Source organism: Coregonus lavaretus, assembly GCF_964263955.1.
Source record: "Coregonus lavaretus genome assembly, chromosome: 22".
Lineage (NCBI taxonomy): Eukaryota > Metazoa > Chordata > Actinopteri > Salmoniformes > Salmonidae > Coregonus > Coregonus lavaretus.
This window is the reverse complement of record NC_140009.1, coordinates 42294964-42314737: the sequence shown is the minus strand read 5'-3', so window position 1 is coordinate 42314737 and position 19774 is coordinate 42294964. Positions and strand designations below refer to the sequence as shown.

General features: G+C 44.5%; 1 protein-coding gene across 4 annotated transcripts in view; it reads left to right on the top strand.

The window, feature by feature from the left end:
- The window catches only part of LOC311149766 (agrin-like), a 403861-nt gene that overhangs the window by 349764 nt on the left and 34323 nt on the right, over positions 1 to 19774 (top strand). For all 4 annotated transcript variants that reach the window (XM_084186990.1, XM_084186988.1, XM_084186991.1 and 1 more), the window contains 8 exons: positions 2549 to 2674; positions 5466 to 5593; positions 6649 to 6763; positions 9294 to 9413; positions 9616 to 9993; positions 12494 to 12686; positions 17084 to 17299; positions 17751 to 17980. In XM_084186990.1, coding sequence (XP_084043116.1) covers positions 2549 to 2674; positions 5466 to 5593; positions 6649 to 6763; positions 9294 to 9413; positions 9616 to 9993; positions 12494 to 12686; positions 17084 to 17299; positions 17751 to 17980 — 1506 coding nt within the window. The remainder of the gene's footprint in view (positions 1 to 2548; positions 2675 to 5465; positions 5594 to 6648; positions 6764 to 9293; positions 9414 to 9615; positions 9994 to 12493; positions 12687 to 17083; positions 17300 to 17750; positions 17981 to 19774) is intronic.

The following is a 19774-nucleotide window of genomic DNA, read 5'->3' as shown; positions in this document are numbered from 1 at the left end:
CCGTTTAGGCAACATGAAAGAGGAGGATGACATTTGCGTTTCTCTACCAGTAGGCTGAGTCAACATGTTTTTTTTTCTACTTGCACGCACGCACACACAAAGAAATCAGTACCATGGACAGCCACATCATATTTAACTTACGTTGATTGGACCAAATCGTTTTTGGTATCTTTTAGTTGTCACTGTATTAGCCTAAGCGTAGATGATTAGATGTTGAAATGTTGAAGTTTAAATGGTGCTGGAATAGTGGAGGTAGCACCTGTTTTCTTTGCGACTTGCGGTAACTCTCCATGGTTCTAAATCAATAGTTGTTTAGTAGTCCGAATAATGTCGGAAACTTGCTTGACCATGCTGTAGGTCATGTAACTGTTTGTTACATGCAATATGTTTTGTGGACTTCTCCAGTTTTGTAATGAAATAAATGTATTCTTATTGTCTCGGCCTTAGGCCTATACAGTATATCGCGATGTCAAGGCATATAAACTACCAGGTTATAGAGCAAACAATGCAATTATCACAACACATAGGCTGTAATAGGGATTTATTTTTTCTGGCTTGGATTCCCTGGTGATATTACCCACGCACCACTACTGTGGTCAACATAAACAACAAAAGCTACCAGTCTTTTTTATGGAGCATCATAAAAACTACATTGAGAAGTTTTATTAAATTAATCATTTGAAATGTCATGGTATATCCTTGTATGTAACAATGTCACATGGATATTTTAATTTAATTTAAAGCCTTTTCAGTGTTAAATCAGGTTAAAATAGGCTTAAATTAGGCTATACTTTTTCTATCGCAAAAATGAATACGCAGACAAGTATTTGAATACTAACGTCCATTCGGATATTTGAAAATTCTAATAACCGTGCACATCCCTAGGTTGAATATGGGCCTCTGAACTGACTCATGGTTTGATATGTCATTGCTACATCATACACCATTTAAACATGTCATTGTTTGATGTTATACATGTCATTATCTGATGTTATGTCACCACAACAGAGGTGTGTTTTCAAAGTGTCCTTTACATTCAGTTAAGGTTAATCCAAATGTTAAGCAGAGAAATACAAGAATGTATTCAAAACGCAAGACTGTTGTCACAGAATCCTCCATTCTGTGAAAATATGAAGCTATTTTCATATTTGAAGCGTTTCTCTCCCCACATAACTGATTTTGTAGAAATGGAAAACCGAAAGGTGATGAGATTATTGGCTTATGTTGGGGGGTTGTTTCAAGGCTGAGTTGATAGCTTGATAAGAATATCTCTTACCTTGTCATTGCAACATAGTGATACGGAACACAACTCTCGCTCTACACAGTAAAATCCCTCCACGGCATTGTGGCCTTATAGCTAAACCACTCCACCAAGCACCACACTCCAGAGACCTGTAGACTAACCCTTTTCAATCAGCTTTTTTTTTGACCATTCCAAAGCTCTGTGACCCTTCCAGTCACCCAACAGCTTGCTTTGACGCTCCTGAATTGATGGAACACGAGCCTCAGTGCTTCCTCAGTCGCTTTTCCCCCTCGCAGATTTATTCTCTTGTCACCAGCGGACCGGAGCGCACATGACCTGTCTGCCAAGGAGACCTGGGTCACCTCCGTGTCTAGGTCTGTGTGTGTGTAAACAGGGGGATGGTTCTGGTTGTGGTTGGGTAGATGTGTGTTTGCCTCTCAATGGAGCAATACATAGTCCCTGAGTCATAGCACACCTCCCTACCCCGCCATCCTCCCAACTCAATCGCTGTCGTTCGTAAATCCATGGGCCAACAGATGCCCTGTAGACGCCAACACTCCCCTCCCTCCTCTATCCCTCCCTTCCTCCCAATCCCTGTTTCTCCACAGACACCTGTCCTAGCGGCGGGTGTTTCGCTCACGGGGTGACGAGAGAGAGTCCTTGAAGAGACAACCGTCCCCATTTGACGTCTTTACGACTTATTCAGCAAGCCACGGTTGTTTGCTCTACGATCATTTCTAATCATAGGGTGACTGTTAAGCTGCTCCACAGAGGGACCTATCCCCGTAAGAGAGAAACGGGTGCAGGCCATTCCCTGGTGTACTGTGAGAGTAGCCACTTTACCCCATTGGAGATAACGTCAGGGTACTCCTAGATTTATAGCAAAGGCAATGTTCTCTGGGACAAAGTCTTTGGAGATAGCCATCTGCCAATCAGTGGACATTTGCAGATAGCAGTCGCCCAATCAGTGGAAGAGATTAGCTGTTTCCGTGGTTATTTACCAGCCCTCATCACAAAGTACTTAGTGCCATTATAACGGTATGTAGCCCATTATGTAGCTACTACAGTATGGCTCTCATTATGGAGATGAGTTCCAGATGCAGCTCTCTGAGGTTGGGGTTAAGAAGGTATTATGAAGTGTTATGAAGCATTACAATGCGCTATAAAGCATTATGAACCTTTTCCTCTCTCACCCCTTGTTCCCTAGGCTGCGGCCACCACCGCCAGATTTTAGATGTGTTACAAGTGTTATGAAGCATTATGAGGTTTTATGAATCTTTATGAACCCTCCTCTCTTTCCCCTAGACCCCACAGCCGCAGCCACCACCATCCCCATGGCGGAGGACCGCTCGTCGTGTGACAACACCCCATTTGGCTGTTGTCCCGATGGCAAGACGGCCTCCAGCAGCCCTGAGGGAGCCAACTGCCCCTGTAAGTACCCTACGACCCCCCTCTTCTTCCCCCTTTCTCCTGTTCCCCTCCTATACCACCTCACCCCTCTTCAACCCATTTAGGAGGCACACTTGAAATTGAGGAGGACTTTTGGATATGAAACAATGTGCTCATATAAAATCTAGAGCTGTGTTGCTTCTTTCTCGTCACACAAACACCAACATTAACAGTCGCTGCCATCCATGAAATGGAAACGTGAAATCACGCTATTAGCACTACAATACATTCTCTGTACAGTACATTTGCAGCACGCCACATCACGCAATGACGAAATGCATCACAAACATCCGTTTGTGTCAGCGGTGGCGAGGCGCTAACGATGTCACACCCACACATTGTCGATCGATAGCTCATTCTGCCAAAGTGTTACCGATTTATAGAGTGTATCGCTCCTTAATCAATATGCCAGACCTAGTTCTACTCCCAAGAAAGGCTGATATCACACTCATTAGGATGGAAATGACAAGTCCATGGCGACCGGCAAGGTGTAATATCTATCAGCGGAGCGTCTCACTGTATTTTCCTCCTGTATTGACGGTGTCAGTGATCTCTCTGAGGAGAGGAGCTAACCACTATTTGCTAATGCTTAGCGAAAAAAGGCGTAGTTAACTTTAGATTGCCCGATAAACGGTAATCAGAAGGTGTGGACAAATTGTGGTGGTGCGCAAATGGACAATTTGATCATGTTTGTGTTCCTTTAACCGTCCGAATCCCCACAGTACGCCCAAACATTTTTATGCATCCACGTAGTCACAAGATTTTGTTTTTTTGTCTAGCCCAGATAAGCATCAGTGGGAGTGATTCTATTTTACTATGACTTTGTTGCCACATCATTGAAACATCTGAAAAGTGTAATAACTTGTCAGTTACAGAATATGTATCATGTGCATGATTTCCCATTTAACAAACTTTTTTGTTGTCAGAAAATAGAATGTGACATACCATTTGAAAGCTAAGCCATGGTTATATTCATAGAGTATGCAATGTAGGTCAAGTCACCAAAAGTGCAAACATTTAGTATGCATGGAAAGGGTACATTGTAAAGCAATGCATTTCCTTCTCCATCCACATTAGCTTGTATGCATCCTCCACATCTGCCATTCATCTATCTCACTCGTTTACAATAGGAAAAGTGAATGGGAAAATAAGTTTGCAGTTTCCTCACCTGTCGGTGTCTTATTTCAACAACAACAAAAACGTGATAATTTAAAAGTCCTGATTGCTATGGTCATTTTAAGATGTTAGGCTTGAAAATCTGTTTAGCCATTTTGGCACAATGACTACCAAACCCAAACTGGTTTCATGTGGCCAAAATACGCCATGTGCTCATGTAATCTCCTACTGCTTTCTAATGGACAAACTGGGAATCAGACGGGATATATTTACATCAATTGATAGGTAGAGACTTCAGCTTTCTCCTCTTATGTATATCATTCCTGAAGACAAAAAATGATTCCTGTAAGACGAGAAATTACGTTGCACAAGCCCTGCTCTTTAAAAATATATATGTTCCTATGGGAATGTGTGCATCTTTAGAGCAACACCATTAGGTAAAAGATCTGACTTATTTTTTTCTTCATAAAAAAACTACCTTTTGGAACAGTAATTGTTGACATATTTTATGTAAAACCTAGACTTTCAAAACTCTTATTCTCCAACATTTGACAATTGGGACCCCCCCCCCCCCAAAAATCTGATCTATCGCTCTCCTCTCCTCTTTTTTTCTTCTCTCCATCCAAACGTTCCCCATTTGTTCCTATTTGATAGCTGCCCCATCATATTTGAATCGATGTGTGTCGGGCGGAGACAACGGCAAAAAAAAGTCCTTATCATGCAATTTGAACCAGCCTATGTCAGTCACCGGTTTGGCGGCATTAGGAGACAATTACGGCTATCTTCCACGATAATCATACAAGTGCTCTTCGCTTTTTTCCCAGGCGAGCTCCAAGCAGGCCACCATGATTGATTTGGGCAATTTGTTCAGTTGATTATGAGCCGCAGCATGAAACCTCAGCATCAGCGCCTCTCATCATCTCCTCTCCAGCCCCCTTTCTCTCCTGCTTTCTGCTTTATTTCACTCTTCTCTTTCACGATGTCTTGAGTCTCGCTGCCGTTGTGTTGCCGGAACAATAGCAAGAGGCCATTGGGGGTTGATGGATTTTGAACAGAGAAATGGGGATGTTTAAGGGCAAGGCGGGGCACTGTCTTTGCCAAAGCTGGAAACTTTTAGAAAATGTTCTTCATTTTTGCTATGTGTGTTGTCTTGTCTGTCCCTCTCTGCTCTTTGTAATATGTATGTCAATGTTTCCTGTCTGTCTAACTGATCTCTCTCTATTCAGTCCTCCATGCCTCTGCCAACTTTTGGGACAAGTCTCGGTCTGGTAAACTCCAGTCCATTACTCCACCCCCTGCCCTTCTCCTCTTCCTCTTCCCTTCTTCTGTCACTCCTCCTCCATATCCCACAATCCACTCTTTCCACTTCCACTGCGGCCAATCACAGGCTCAGCCCCCTCAACTCCACAGCCACACCCACCATAAAAAACAACCACACTAACCCCCCCCCCCCCCCCCCCCCCCCCCCCCCCCCACCCACCCCCCCTCCCCATACACACACGCACACACACATGCGCACACACTCCATCACTAACCCAGACTGGCACTACCCAAACGGTCACTGTCTGAAGCTGAGGGCGGGTAGTTGAGGGCACCGCATGCCTCACAGGTACAGAAAGTAAAGGTTTATAACGTGTGTGACACCATTTCCTCCCAGCCACCATGCGGTTCAACGGCTTCCTGCACTTGGACCAGGTGGAAGGCCAGGAGGTCTTCTACACCCCTGAGATGGAGGATCCCAAGTCTGAGTTGTTTGGCGAGACGGCCAGGAGCATCGAGAGTGCTGTGAGTAGCAACCCCCCTACATACAGAACTAGCTGCCATAGAAGGCTGCCATAGTCAGTTGTTCAACAACAGTCTGTCGAAGAAGTGTGGGTTGTCAAAGTTAATGCTCGCTCTTAAACGGGGACATTGCATGTGTGTATGTGGGCAACGCGCATACGTGTGCTTCTCGACAGCTGTTGAAATGGTGTCACTGGCCCCCGTCAAAGCCTAATCTACCGCCTCACATCACTCTGTGTGTGACTGTGTGTCTGTATGTGTGTGCATCCTACGCCTCGTGGGAGCCAGCTGTGGCAATAGATAGCAAAACCATCCCCCCTCTAGCCTCTAGTGTGTGTTTGTCTGCTAGAGACTGTGTGTGGATATCACCTGAGGTTAAAACTAGAGAGGGGGAGAAGTGGACATGTTTCTGGGTCAGTGTGGCCGTGGTGGCCTGGCTTGTGTCTGGGCACACACACAGATTGGTTTTGCTATGCTACCTGCAGTCCCGCCCACCACCCAGCAGGGGTACCTGAGGAGTATGTGCAGAGACATAAACATACAGTATGCTAGAATAGAAAATGGAGTATAGTATTATAGAAGTGTAGTGGGAGTGATGTCGTTCACCCCCAGACAAATCATTTGAGGTGAACAGAGGAGGAACAGGCCAATTGTGTGTGCTTCAAAAACGTGTTCATGTAATTATACCTTAGCTACAGCTAAATGTCAATTTGTGCACCTAGACCAGGCCCAATGTGGTTCTACACAGTAGTAGACCTATCCACTGACATAGGGTGTGTCCCAAATAGCATAGTACACTACTTTTGACCACGGCAATGTCTTCCCCCAGCCTTCTGGTAAATGAGTTCACTGCACTCAAATTGGATGAGCCACTGCCCAGAGCTCATTACCTCGCTCATTCATCATCCTGGTTGTATTCATTATGCACAAAACAGAACAAAACGGACTGAAACAGGGAGGGACTACCTGATCTTGTCCAATAAGAAACGCTCATTTTCTGTTGCACAACATTTTGCTATGTTATGTACTAATGAATGTGTTTCTCCTCCCTGGCTCAGCTGAACGAGTTGTTCCGTAAGTCAGAGGTGCAGAAGGAATTCATGAGCGTCCGAGTCCGCAGCCTGGCGCCCAGCAACTCCATCCTGGCCTTCGTCGAGGCCCACTTCGACCCAGGTAAAAACTGTTTGATAAAAAGTAATGGTGAACACACTCTGGGCCAGTTTCCCGGACACAGATTAAAAAGCATGTTCAATGGAGGTTGGCCTTTGAAAGTGCTTCTTAGTCCAATAAACCAGTCTTACTGTATGGTATAGTATGGCAAATGTACTGTTATGGCTAGTGTCGCACAGTCATTAAACATAGAAACAAGTTTCTATATGCCAATGTCAGCAAAAGGCTATGATCTCTATGGCAAGTGTATCACTGCACTGGCATTATTTTTCAGAAAGTCATTCCATTTTATTAAAAACACACTAGACAGTGGCTATGTTATTTTAGTTTTTATTCTTTTTGCTGGACGTGGGCTGTATTTGTAATTTGTAAAAGCCAGGGAAAAACGAACAAACCAACAACAACGAAATCCTCTGTGAGCTTGGTGGCGTTGTCTTTCAGACCTTGGTTCATTTCAGGCCCCAGAGTACTGTTAAGCATTGTTCAAACTGCAGGCCTTAATGCTCAAATCAGTTTTGTTTTGGAATACTGATTGTCCAAACAGCAAGTTACAAGTGACCAAATCGGATTTGTGTGTGTTCTGACATCAGTAATTTGCTGACATGGCTACGCTAGTTGTCATAGTAATGACGGGTGTGTGTGCAGTAGTGTAGGCTGATTAGTGGTGGTGCTTGTGCTTCCTATCACTCATAAGTTATGTAGCAAGCTAAGGTGACAACAATGCCTGCATTGGACATTTCCCAGTTGCATTGAATGTTCAAAATCATAGTGTAAGAACACTTTTAAAGCCTCAAAGGATAAGATGATCCAACTTTGAAAACGAGTCCTTTTTGGCTAGGCACAGCAGAAATGGGTTTCCTTGGCCGTGCAGCAACACACAAGCCTAAGATCACAATGCGCAATGCCAAGCGTCGGCTGGAGTGGTGTAAAGCTTGCCGCCATTGGACTCTGGAGCGTTCTCTGGAGTGATGAATCACGATACACCATCTGGCTGTCCGACGGAGGAATCTGGGTTTGGTGGATGCCAGAAGAACGCTACCTGTTCCAATGCATAGTGCCAACTGTAAAGTTTGGTGGAGGAGGAATATTGGTCTGGGCTGTTTTTCATGGTTCGAGCTAGGCCCCTTAGTTCCAGTAAAGAGAGATCTTAACGCTACAGCATACAATGACATTCTAGATGATTCTGTGCTTCTAACTTTGTGGCAACAGTTTGGGGAAGGCCCTTTCCTGTTTCAGCATGACAATGCCCCCGTGCACAAAGAGAGGTTCGTACAGAAATGTTTTGTTGAGATCGGTGTGGAAGAACTTGACTGGCCTGCACAGAGCCCTGACCTCAACCCCATCGAACACCTTTGAGATTAATTGGAACGCAGAGTGCGAGCCAGGCCTAATCGCCCAACATCAGTGCACAACCTCACTAATGCTCTTGTGGCTGAATGGAAGCAAGTCCCCGTAGCAATGTTCCAACATCTAGTGGAAAGCCTTCCCAGAGGAGTGGAGGCTGTTATAGCAGCAAAGGGTGGACTAATTCCATATTAATGCCCTTGATTTTGGAATGAGATGTTTGTCGAGCAGGTGTCCACATACTTTTGTAGTGTAGCTAGCTAGGTAGCTTTTTAGTTTTCTACCACATTCACTAATTTTTTTGTAAACAATTACAAGCTAGTTAGCTACCACATGTTCTTGTCTAAATGTCAACAGAGTAGCTAGCAAGCTACAAAATATGCCAAATAAGTATAAAAACCACTTGAGGGCAAATAAATCAGATTTTACCATTCAGACACAAGTCGCATGGCCAGGAATCTATGAAGGTGGTTTGAAATGTGGCTTGTAATATCAGATTCCATGGGCTTTTTAGCCGTTCAGACTGCAGGAAGAATAACAGATTTGAATCGGATATTCCCCAAAATTCTATTTGAACTGCCAATGTGAACAAGGCTTTAGTGCCTCTCCCCTATTGGATAAAACCCTCCAAAAACCTTGCCCTCCTCGCCTCTTCTCTTTTTACTGGCTCCGCTCAGTGTCTTTTACAGCCGCACAATAGATGCTGCCATAAAGGAACTCTGCGTCGGCCGTTTAAAATAGCCATCTGTGGAAAACGTTATGAGAAAGATTCATCTGAACTTCAGTGAAACTTCGTTGGACGGTTGGAGGACGACTGGTCCCCTTGGGTGTGTCGTTGTCTCCTAGCAAGCGGTCTCGATCGCTCTCGTAAATATTTACTATAATGGGATGGAGGGAGGGGAGTTACATTCCTATTTTCCTGCCGTTTCAGGACATTGCTTCTCTGCCTCCTAGTTCAGTGTCTCTCAAACCTCTCCTCTGGGACCAAATGTTTCACAGTTTTGTTGTAGCCGTCGACTAGCATCCCTAATTAAACTAGTCAAGGGCTTGATAATTAGTTGACAAGTTGAATCAGGTGTGCTAGCTCTGGGATAGATAACATACGTGGAAGTACATGGAACAGCTGTCCTAGTTGAGTGGTGTCCTGGGGGTTGTTGTGAACGTCTTTGTCCTCCGTGTTGTCCCACAGAGACCAGGTTCATGGTGGAGGACATTGAAGGAGCCCTGCTCAAGCAGCTGAAGGCGGCCAAGGAGACAGCCATTGTGGTGAAGAAGCCAGAGGAGGAGAATATTCGCTTCAACAACTATGGTAGGACACACCCAGGGAATTGCTTGCATTGTTTACATGTAATTACAAACATGAAGCATGAGAAGGACATGAAATGTTCTTATGAAGGACGATGTAAGCATGATTAGGCATTTTTTGGTTCTTGTATGTCAAAGTCCAAGACTGACACGCTCCTTGACATTTGCTCTCTCTCTGAATCTCCCTCTCTCCATCTGTCTACCAGGCCTGTCCTTCCTCCCCTACTTCACCGCCACTACCACGGCTACCGCCACCACCCCCACTGCCAGCACCGCCACCAGCACCACCCTGACGCCCCCCACCTCCCCCTTCATCCCACGCCGTCCCCTGGGCACCACACGCCGCCCCTACCCCAGCCGCCGTACCACCGCCGCCCCCTCTCCAGTGACCACTACTACCATGGCCCCCACTCCCACCCCTACTATCACCCCCCTCCACAGGACCAGGCCTGTGCCCCACCACACCAAGGCCCAGCGGCCCTGCGACTCCCACCCCTGCCGCCACGGCGGCACCTGCGAGGACGACGGCGCCGACTTCAGCTGCATCTGCCCCGCCGGGAGAGGGGGCGCCGTCTGCGAGAAATGTGAGTGGAGCCCCCTCGCCCTCTTCCTTGACCGACATACACACACATACAAACCCTACTTTGAAAAGGAGATGAAAATGAACACAATCCTAAAAGAGAACAGTCGGTTCCTATTGATGTCTTGAAATTACAGTGCTGAACTGGAACTGACCAATACCTTGCACCAAAGACAATACCCGAACCCATACAACTTACCTTCCGGTCTATTTAACTCAATAGATATCCAACCTCTATCAAAGTTGCTACACCGCTAGCTAAATAACCAAAGAGGTTATCAACCACTGCGCATTCTACTAGTCAACGCTAAAGTAAACTGATATCAAATCAGTGTCTGCTGCACCGAGCAACAAAATCAAATGTTGAGTGCTGTCAGAGCAATCTCAAGAGCTTTTTTCCCTTAGTTTCTCCCACTCGGTGGTCTCTGATAAGAAATTACCTCACGCAGCTGCATCTTAAAATAATTGACACTAAGTGCTTTGATCGGGATTAGCTGGTGGAAATCAGCGTGTGTTTGAGTCAGAGTGTGTGTGAGTGGCTAAGTGACAGCCCCATAGCCTCCCTCGAATCAATCAAAACATTAGACAAGATAATTTCATCAGCCTACATTCTCCCAAGACGACTAGAGGCGGACAGAGATGATAATGATGATATAATGACAGAGTGAGAGAAACAAGTGTGCGTGTGTACGTGTTTTGTGTATGTGTGCGCGTTCATGTGTGCATTCGTGTCAAAACTCAAAGTATACAATCGAAAACACATCATCAAGCCGTCCTTTTCTACCTGACGATACACACCAGCACATATTCTTTAAGTCACGGGTTCTCTCTTTCCACACATCTGTCTGTTGAGCTTACTGTATGACCTCCCGAGCTAGGCTAGGCTATGTTAACTTAACTTAACTAGGCTCTTGCCTTCAACTGTTTGACATGTACCAACCATAGCGTTGCCATTAAATGCTTTTGTGACAAGCTGTGTGATTAGCACCCTCTATCCAACCTATGGTATCAACATTACACCTAGTATGTGACACCCTTCCGTCCCCTCTCTTCTTCCCATTAAAAAAAGATATTACTATTACCCCCCCCCCCCCAAAAAAAAAAATCCACTCCACAAACAAAAGTATACATACTGTACGAACAACAATTTACAGACCCACAAAAACAATGACTACATCTCCTCTGCCCAGACCCGTATGCTCACACAAACCACCTTCCCTAGTGTCTGCATTATTGTTTGCCACTTGGCCTTAAATCATACCAATGTATTTTTCTCGGTCGCCGATGCCATTTCAATATTTCAATAATAAATCATTAGATTTTTCCATTGTGTCAATGATGGCGGATTGATTGATTTCCACGTTTTTAGTATATGTTTTTTTCAAGATGAGTGATAACAAGAGAATCGTCCAGCCCATTGGGTATCTCATCTCACTCCACCCCCATAAACCATATCTTGAAATATGCAGACAGACAGATTAAAAGTAAGTTTACATTTTAATACTTCTGACAGCCAACTTTCTAGCTCCGCCCACAACTTCCGGACTTTATAGCATTCCCAGAAAGCATGGATTATTGAGTCGTTATTCGTTTTACACTTGAGACATGACTCTGCCATTGTGCTGTAGAATATGTGAATTTTGTCTCTTGTATAATACATTCTATACATTAGTTTATACTGGATTAAGCGTACATTTTCATTAACTGTAATTTCGTTAGTTATGCTCCAACTCTCCTTCCATCTTGTGCCAACATCAGTTCTTGGTTCCAATAGTTTATATTTTTTCTAAGAGATTGTCAGTTGGATATGCTCTCTGCAAGGTTTTGTATATCTTCCCTATAATATGAACATCCTTTTCTGACTCAAATAAGATTCCCTCAAGGTTGCTCTAATGTACAAAAGATTTCAAATCTAAATTTCGTGATATGTAACTTTTAAGTTGCATGTATTTGAAACTATCTACATTGGTCAGTTCAAAATTACTTTTTAATTATGTTATGGAAATACATGTATTTCCTGTTTAAAATCATTTACGGTGGACCAATTTATCTTTGAATTCTGAAAAGCTATCCAAGGATTGTTCCATAAGGTTGTTTTTAGGGAGTGATATTGGTTCTTGTTGAATACGTTTCATTTTCTTCCAAATTGTTATAGTGTTCTTAACTATGAAGTTGTTAATGTTCTTAACTTTATCCTTTGAAAATAGACATGTACAAATATTCTGGGGATGAGCATGTGAATCTTCAATATGTACCCATTGTTCCTCTTTAATGCATTTAACTATATGTCGCAAGTAAAAGCCTTGGGTAGCGAGTTGATACAATTCCAAGGCTGGAAGGTTAAAACCACCCTCAGACTTAGAAAGATGTAAAACTTTACTTTTTATTCTATGAATTTTATTTGCTCTTATAAAGTCTGTTATGACAGAGTATACTTTTTTAAAGAATGTCTTCGGTGGGGTAATTGGAATTACCAAAAATAAATACCCCTCTCTTCTTCCCAGTGATCACATACTTCATCCCGTCATTCGGGGGTAAGTCCTATCTGGCCTTCGACACCATGAGGGCCTACCACACGGTCCGCATCGCCATGGAGTTCAGGGTGGCCGAGATGACGGGCATCCTGCTCTTCAATGGCCAGGATGGCAAGAAGGACTTCCTGTCTCTCACCCTGGTCAATGGCAAAGTGGAGCTCAAGTGAGTGGACAGGTGGAGGGGATTAAACAGGAAGTGACAAAACAGGAAGAGGTTCAGTTGTGTCAAAGGGCATTGATAGCAAGCTGTAGATCAGGGTGTCAAACATACATCCCGGATCCGGCCCGCGAATGTGTCCTATCTGGCCCGCGGGTGGTTTGAGTAAAAAAAGTATATATACACTACATGGCCAAAAGTATGTGGACACCTGCTTGTCGAACATCTCATTCCAAAATCATGGTTATTAATATGGAGTTGTTCCCCCTTTGCTGCTATAACAGCCTCCACTCTTCTGGGAAGGCTTTTTCCACTAGTTGTTGGAACATTGCTGTGGGGACTTGCTTCCATTCAGCCACAAGTGCATTAGTGAGGTCAGGTACTGATGTTGGTTGATTTGGCCTGGCTCGCAGTTGGCGTTCCAATTCTTCCCAAAGGTGTTCGATGGGGTTGTGGTCAGGGCTCTGTGCAGGCTAGTCAAGTTCTTCCACACCGATCTCGACAAACCATTTCTGTATGGACCTCACTTTGCACGGGCGTATTGTCATGCTGAAACCGTTGCCACAAAGTTGGAAGCACAGAATCGTCTAGAATGTCATTGTATACTGTAGCGTTAAGATTTCCCTTCACTGGAACTAGGGGGCCTAGGCCAAACCATGAAAAACAGCTCGAGACCATTATTCCTCCTCCACCAAACTTTACAGTTGGCACTATGCATTGGGGCAGGTAGCGTTCTCTTGGCACTCACCAAACCCAGATTAATCCGTCGACCTGCCAGATGGTGAAGCGTGATTCATCACTCCAGAGAACGCGTTTCCACTGCTCCAGAGTCCAATGGCGGTGAGCTTTACACCACTCCAGCTGACACTTGGCATTGCGCATGATGATCTTAGCCGGATGCTCGGCCATGGAAACCCATTTCATGAAGCTCCCGACTAACAGTTATTGTGCTGACGTTGCTTCCAGAGGCAGTTTGGAACTTGGTAGTGAGTGTTGCAACCGAGGACAGACCATTTTTACGCGCTACGCGCTTCAGCACTTAGTGCTCCTGATCTGTGAGCTTGTGTGGCCTATAATTTCGCGGCGGAGCCGTTGTTGCTCCTAGACGTTTCCACTTCACAATAACAGCACTTATAGTTGACCGGGGCAGCTCTAGCATGGCAGAAATTTTATGAACTGACTTGTTGTAAAGGTGGCATCCTATGAAGGTGCCACGTTGAAAGTCACTGAGCTCTTCAGTGAGGTCATTCTACTGCCAATGTTTGTCTATGGCGATTGCATGGCTGTGTGCTCGATGTTATACACCTGTCAGCAACGGGTGTGAATGAAATAGCCAAATCCACTAATTTGAAGGGGTGTCCACATAGTTTTGTGTGTGTGTATATATGTATGTATATACACTATCGGTCAAAAGTTTTAGAACACCTACTCGTTCAAGGGTTTTTCTTTATTTTTTATATTTTCTACATTGTAGAATAATGGTGAAGACATCAAAACTATGAAATAACACATACGGAATCATGTAGTAACCAAAAAAGTGTTAAACAAATCCAAATATATTTTATATTTGAGATTCTTCAAATAGCCACCCTTTGCCTTGATGACAGCTTTGCACACTCTTGGCATTCTCTCAACCAGCTTCATGAGGTAGTCACCTGGAATTCCTTTCAATTAACAGGTGTGCCTTCTTAAAAGTTAATTTGTGGAATTTCTTTCCTTAATGCGTTTCAGCCAATCAATTGTGTTGTGACAAGGTATACAGAAGATAGCCCTATATGCTAAAAGACCAAGTCCATATTATGGCAATAACAGCTCAAATAAGCAAAGAGAAATGACAGTCCATCATTACTTTAAGAGATGAAGGTCAGTCAATCCAGAAAATGTCAAGAACTTTGAAAGTTTCTTCCAAGTGCAGTCCCAAAAACCATCAAGGGCTATGATGAAACTGGCTCTCATGAGGACCGCCATAGGAATGGAAGACCCAGAGTTACCTCTGATGCAGAGGATAAGTTCATTAGAGTTACCAGCCTCAGAAATTGCAGCCCAAATAAATGCTTCACACAGTTCAAGTAACAGACACATCTCAACATTCCTGTTCAGAGGAGACTGCGTGAATCAGGCCTTCATGGTTGAATTGCTGCAAAGAAACCACTACTAAAGGACACCAATGGGAAGAAGAGACTTGCTTGGGCCAAGAAACACGAGCAATGGACATTAGACCGGTGGAAATTTGTCCTTTTGTCTGGAGTCCAAATGTGAGATTTTTTGTTCCAACCGCCGTGTCTTTGTGAGACGCGGTCTGCAGTGATATGCCATCCCATCTTAGTGGGACTATAATTTGTTTTTCAACAGGACAATGACCCAACACACCTCCAGGCTGCGTGAGGGCTATTTTACCAAGAAGGAGAGTGATGGAGTGCTGCATCAGATGACCTGGCCTCCACAATCCCCCGACCTCAACCCAATTGAGATGGTTTGGGATGAGTCAAACGGCAGAGTGAAGGAAAAGCAGACAACAAGTGCTAAGCATGTATGGGAACTCCTTCAAGACTATTTGAAATTGCATTCCAGGTGAAGCTGGTTGAGAGAATGTCAAGAGTGTGCAAAGCTGTCGTAATGGCAAAGGGTGGCTATTTGAAGAATCTCAAATATTAAATATATTTTGATTTGTTTAACACTTTCTTGGTTACTACATGATTCCATATGTGTTATTTCATAGTTTTGATGTCTTCACTATTATTCTACAATGTAGAAAATAGTTTTTTTTTAAACGTTATTCAGTAGGTGTGACCAAACTTTGGACTGGTACTGTATATATACGTTGGGGGATTCTGGAGGCAAGGTGATCTGATGCAGCACTCCCTCACTCTCCTTCTTGGTCAAATAGCCCTTACACAGCCTGGAGGTGTGTTGGATCATTGTCCTGTTGAAAAACCAATGATAATCCCACTAATCCCAAACCAGATGTGATGGCGTATCGCTGCAGAATGCTGTGGTAGCCATGCTGGTTAAGTGTGCAGCAAAGCGCCCCCACACCATAACACCTCCTCCTCCATGCTTTACGGTGGGAAATACACATGCGGAGATCATCCGTTCACCCACACCGCGTCTCACAAAGACACGGCGGTTGGAACAAAAAATCTCACATTTGGACTCCAGACCAAAGGACACATTTCCACCGATCTAATGTCCATTGCTCGTGTTTCTTGGCCTTCTTATTGGTGTCCTTTAGAAGTGGTTTCACTGCAGCAATTCGACCATGAAGGCCTGATTCACACAGTCTCCTCTGAACAGTTGATGTTGAGATGTGTCTGTTACTTGAACTCTGTGAAGCATTTTTTTGTGCTGCAATTTCTGAGGCTGGTAACTCTAATGAACCTATCCTCTGCAGCAGATGTAACTCTGGGTCTTACATTCCTGTGGTGGTCCTCATGACAGCCAGTTTCATCATAGCACTTAATGGTTTTTGCGACTGCACTTGAAGAAACTTTAAAAGTTCTTCAAATTTTTTGGATTGACTGACCTTCACGTCTTAAAGTAATGATGGATTGTCGTTTGTTTTTGCTTATTTGAGCTGTTCTTGCTATAATATGGACTTGGTCTTTTACCAAATAGGGCTATCTTCTGTATACCCCCCATACCTTGTCACAACCCAAGTGATTGGCTCAAACGCATTAAGAAGGAAAGAAATTCCACAAATTAACTTTTAAGAAGGCACACCTGTTAATTGAAATGTATTCCAGGTTGAGAGAATGCCAAGAGTTTGCAAAACTGTCATCAAGGCAAAGGGTTGCTATTTGAAGAATCTCAAATATAAAATATATTTGGATTTGTTTAACACTTTTTTGGTTACTACATGATTCCGTATGTGTTATTTCATAGTTTTGATGTCTTCACTAGTATTCTAAAATGTTACAAATAGTAAAAAATAAAGAAAAACCTTTGAATTAGTAGGTGTGTCCAAACTTATGACTGGTACTGTGTATGTGTGTGTATATATATATATATATATATATATATATATATATATATATATATACAGTATGTATATAACTATATATTTTAAAATGACTAAAATGGAATCGAAACTGTGTAGAAATGATAATGGACCTACAGCATTAGAGAACATAAGTTGAGGGCAATTGAATATAAGAAATATAATACCATCAATTCTCAACCAAGTTTTCCTTAGGTACATGTAGGGCAGTTAGTCAGGTGTAGCTGTGAACCTATGAACCTCTAAACTGCTTCCTTCGAAAAAATGAATATGCTGAAAAACATATGCAGTATTGGCCAGTATCCTGGATCCAGATTAACCCTATTACTGGATTAAAAATCCTCTTTCAATGCAGATACTCCATTGAACATATTATATGAAGATGATGGTTTGCTTCCCACCCTAGGTTCAACACAGGCTCGGGCACAGGCACACTGGTCAGTAAGGTCCAGGTGAAGCAGGGTCGCTGGCACCAGCTGGTGGTGACGAGGAACCGGCGCAACGCTGTGCTGAGCGTGGATGACGAGCCCCACATCGAGGGCTCCAGCCCCCCCGGCACTGACGGCCTCAACCTGGACACAAACCTCTTCATCGGAGGGGTGCCCGAGGACATGATGACAGAGTAAGGCCTAACATGAAGATGGCGTTAGTATGGTTGTATATTAGCAATATATAATTAGTAATATGTTAGTATATATAGAGAAAAGTAGATTGATGGAGAAAGAAGATTTTAGTTGTTGAGTTATATGAAAACAGTTATGTACGGAACTCTCCTATACCATAGTGGTTTATTGAGACGCATACACAGTGAGCATTATCAGAGTTGCAGATATTGCTTTTTTCATATTATTTGTTTGTTTTTTCTGTCCAGAACCTGTGTGTATTTGTCCTATTTTTCACTCAATTGAGTTGAATAACTGTCGAATGGCTGATGGTATATTATCATTCACGCTTTTTCTCTCTCTCCCTCTCTCTGTCTCTCTCACTCTATGTCCCTCTTGCTTCCCCCTCTCTCTCTCTCTCCCTCCAACACTTTCTCCCCCTCCTGCTCTCTCCATCCCCCTCTCTCTTAGTGTGAAGGAGAGGACCTCCGCCGGTACAGGTCTTGTTGGCTGTGTTCGCACGCTGGACGTCAACAACCTGGTGTACAACCTGCAGGAGAAGGGTGGCAACGTGCTGTACGGCACCGGCGTAGGCGAGTGTGGCAACAACCCGTGCCAGCCCAACCCCTGCAGGAACGGCGCCTCATGCCAGGTCAAGGAGGCCGAGATGTTCCACTGCAAGTGCATCAACGGCTACTCCGGTCAGCCAAACACTTTTTCTTTCTAACAACAGGGTCATAGTCATTAGGCACCAAACGGAAGAAAGTGGACCGCAACATCGAAGGACTACATGGACTTGTCCACAGAGAAACGCCCTTTTTGGTTTTCCGTTGCAACAAGTTTCAAAATGTTTTTTGTTGCATGCCCTAATGAACATGACCCAGACCTCAGTTCATGGCACCGTAGGTCTGGGTTCACAAATAGTATTTGGTTTTGTTTATTTGAATAATTAAACTGCACTTGATTGAGCTTGCCTGGCCCCATAGAACCAAATGACATATTCCCCACAGTAGAAGTCTTCATGGATCCACCTGTACCTGAACACCTGAGACCCGGTCCGGGACCCGAGCGAGTCCAGATACAGATTTCTAAAGAATATCACGGGTCGGATCTTAGATGATTGTCACGGGTCTCGGGTATGTGTAATTGTAACTGACTTGTTTGGAAGGGCCAGTACAGATCCCAACGCAACTGCTGCAGTAGAGAGAGAGAGAGAGAGAGAGAGATAAATGTCGTCATTTATGCTGCTGCTCTTGCTTTTCACTTGAGTGGACCGTGGCGTGTGTAGCTTGTGGTTGGCCAATCATAAGTCATCAAAGCTGCAATAGGCTACAGTCATAGAGCCTCGCTCCGTGTATGGCAAAATTTAGGAGATATCTAATCAATGGAAGATGGAATTAAAATGAGGGAGTTAAAAGAGAGCTGTCCTCCTGTAGGGGTGGGAGGGCCAAGAGACCAGAGGTGGCGGAATGGAGTGCTCGGTTTGGGATGTAGGGTTTGAGCATAGCCTAATGTACGAAGGGGCAGTTCCCCTTGCTGCTCCGTAGACAAGCACACCAGGGTCTTGAAGATGATGCGAGCTTAGACTGGAAGCCAGTGGAGTGTGCAAGAGGAGCGGGGTGACATGGGAGGACTTAGGAAGGTTGAACACAAGGTGGGCTGCGGCATTATGGTTTGATGGCAGAAGCGGGGATCCCAGCCAACAGAGAGTTGCATTAGTCTAGACGGGAGTTGACAAGTGCCTGGATTAGGACCTGCGCCACTTCCTGTGTGAGGAAAGGTTGTTTACTCTACAAAGCAGTGACTGCAGGAGTGCGTCACTGCTTTGGTGTTTGCAGAGAACGAAAGGGTCTTGTCCAGGGTCACGCCAAGGTTCTTTGCACTCTGCGAGAGGGACACCGTGGAGTTGTCAACCGTGATGGAGAGGTCTTGGAGTGGGCAGGCCTTCCCCGGGAGGAAGAGCAGCTCCGTTTTGTTGAGATTGAGCTTGAGGTGGTGGTCCGACATCCAAGCTGAGATGTCTGCCAGGCACGCAGAGATGCGTGTTGCCACCTGGGTGTCAGAATGGGGGAAGGAGAAGAGTAGTTGAGTGTCATCCACATAGTAATGATAGAAGAGACCATGTGAAGATATGACAGAGTCAAGTGACTTGGTGTAAAGAGAAAAGAGGAGAGGGCCTAGAACCGAGCCCTGGGGGACACCAGTAGTGAGAGCACGTCGCCGCGCCACCTGGTAGGAGCGACCTGTCAGGTAGGATGCAATCCAAGAGTTTGCAGCGCCTGAGACGCCCAACCCTGAGAAGGTGGAGAGGAGGATCTGATGGTTCACAGTGTTGAAGGCAGCGGATAGATCTAGGAGGATGAGAACAGAGGAGAGAGAGTCAGCTTTAGCAGAGCGGCGAGCGTCTGTGACACAGAGGAGAGCGGTCTCAGTTGAATGAGCTGCCTTGAAGCCTGACTGGTAAGGGTCAAGAAGATCGTTCTGAGAGAGATAAT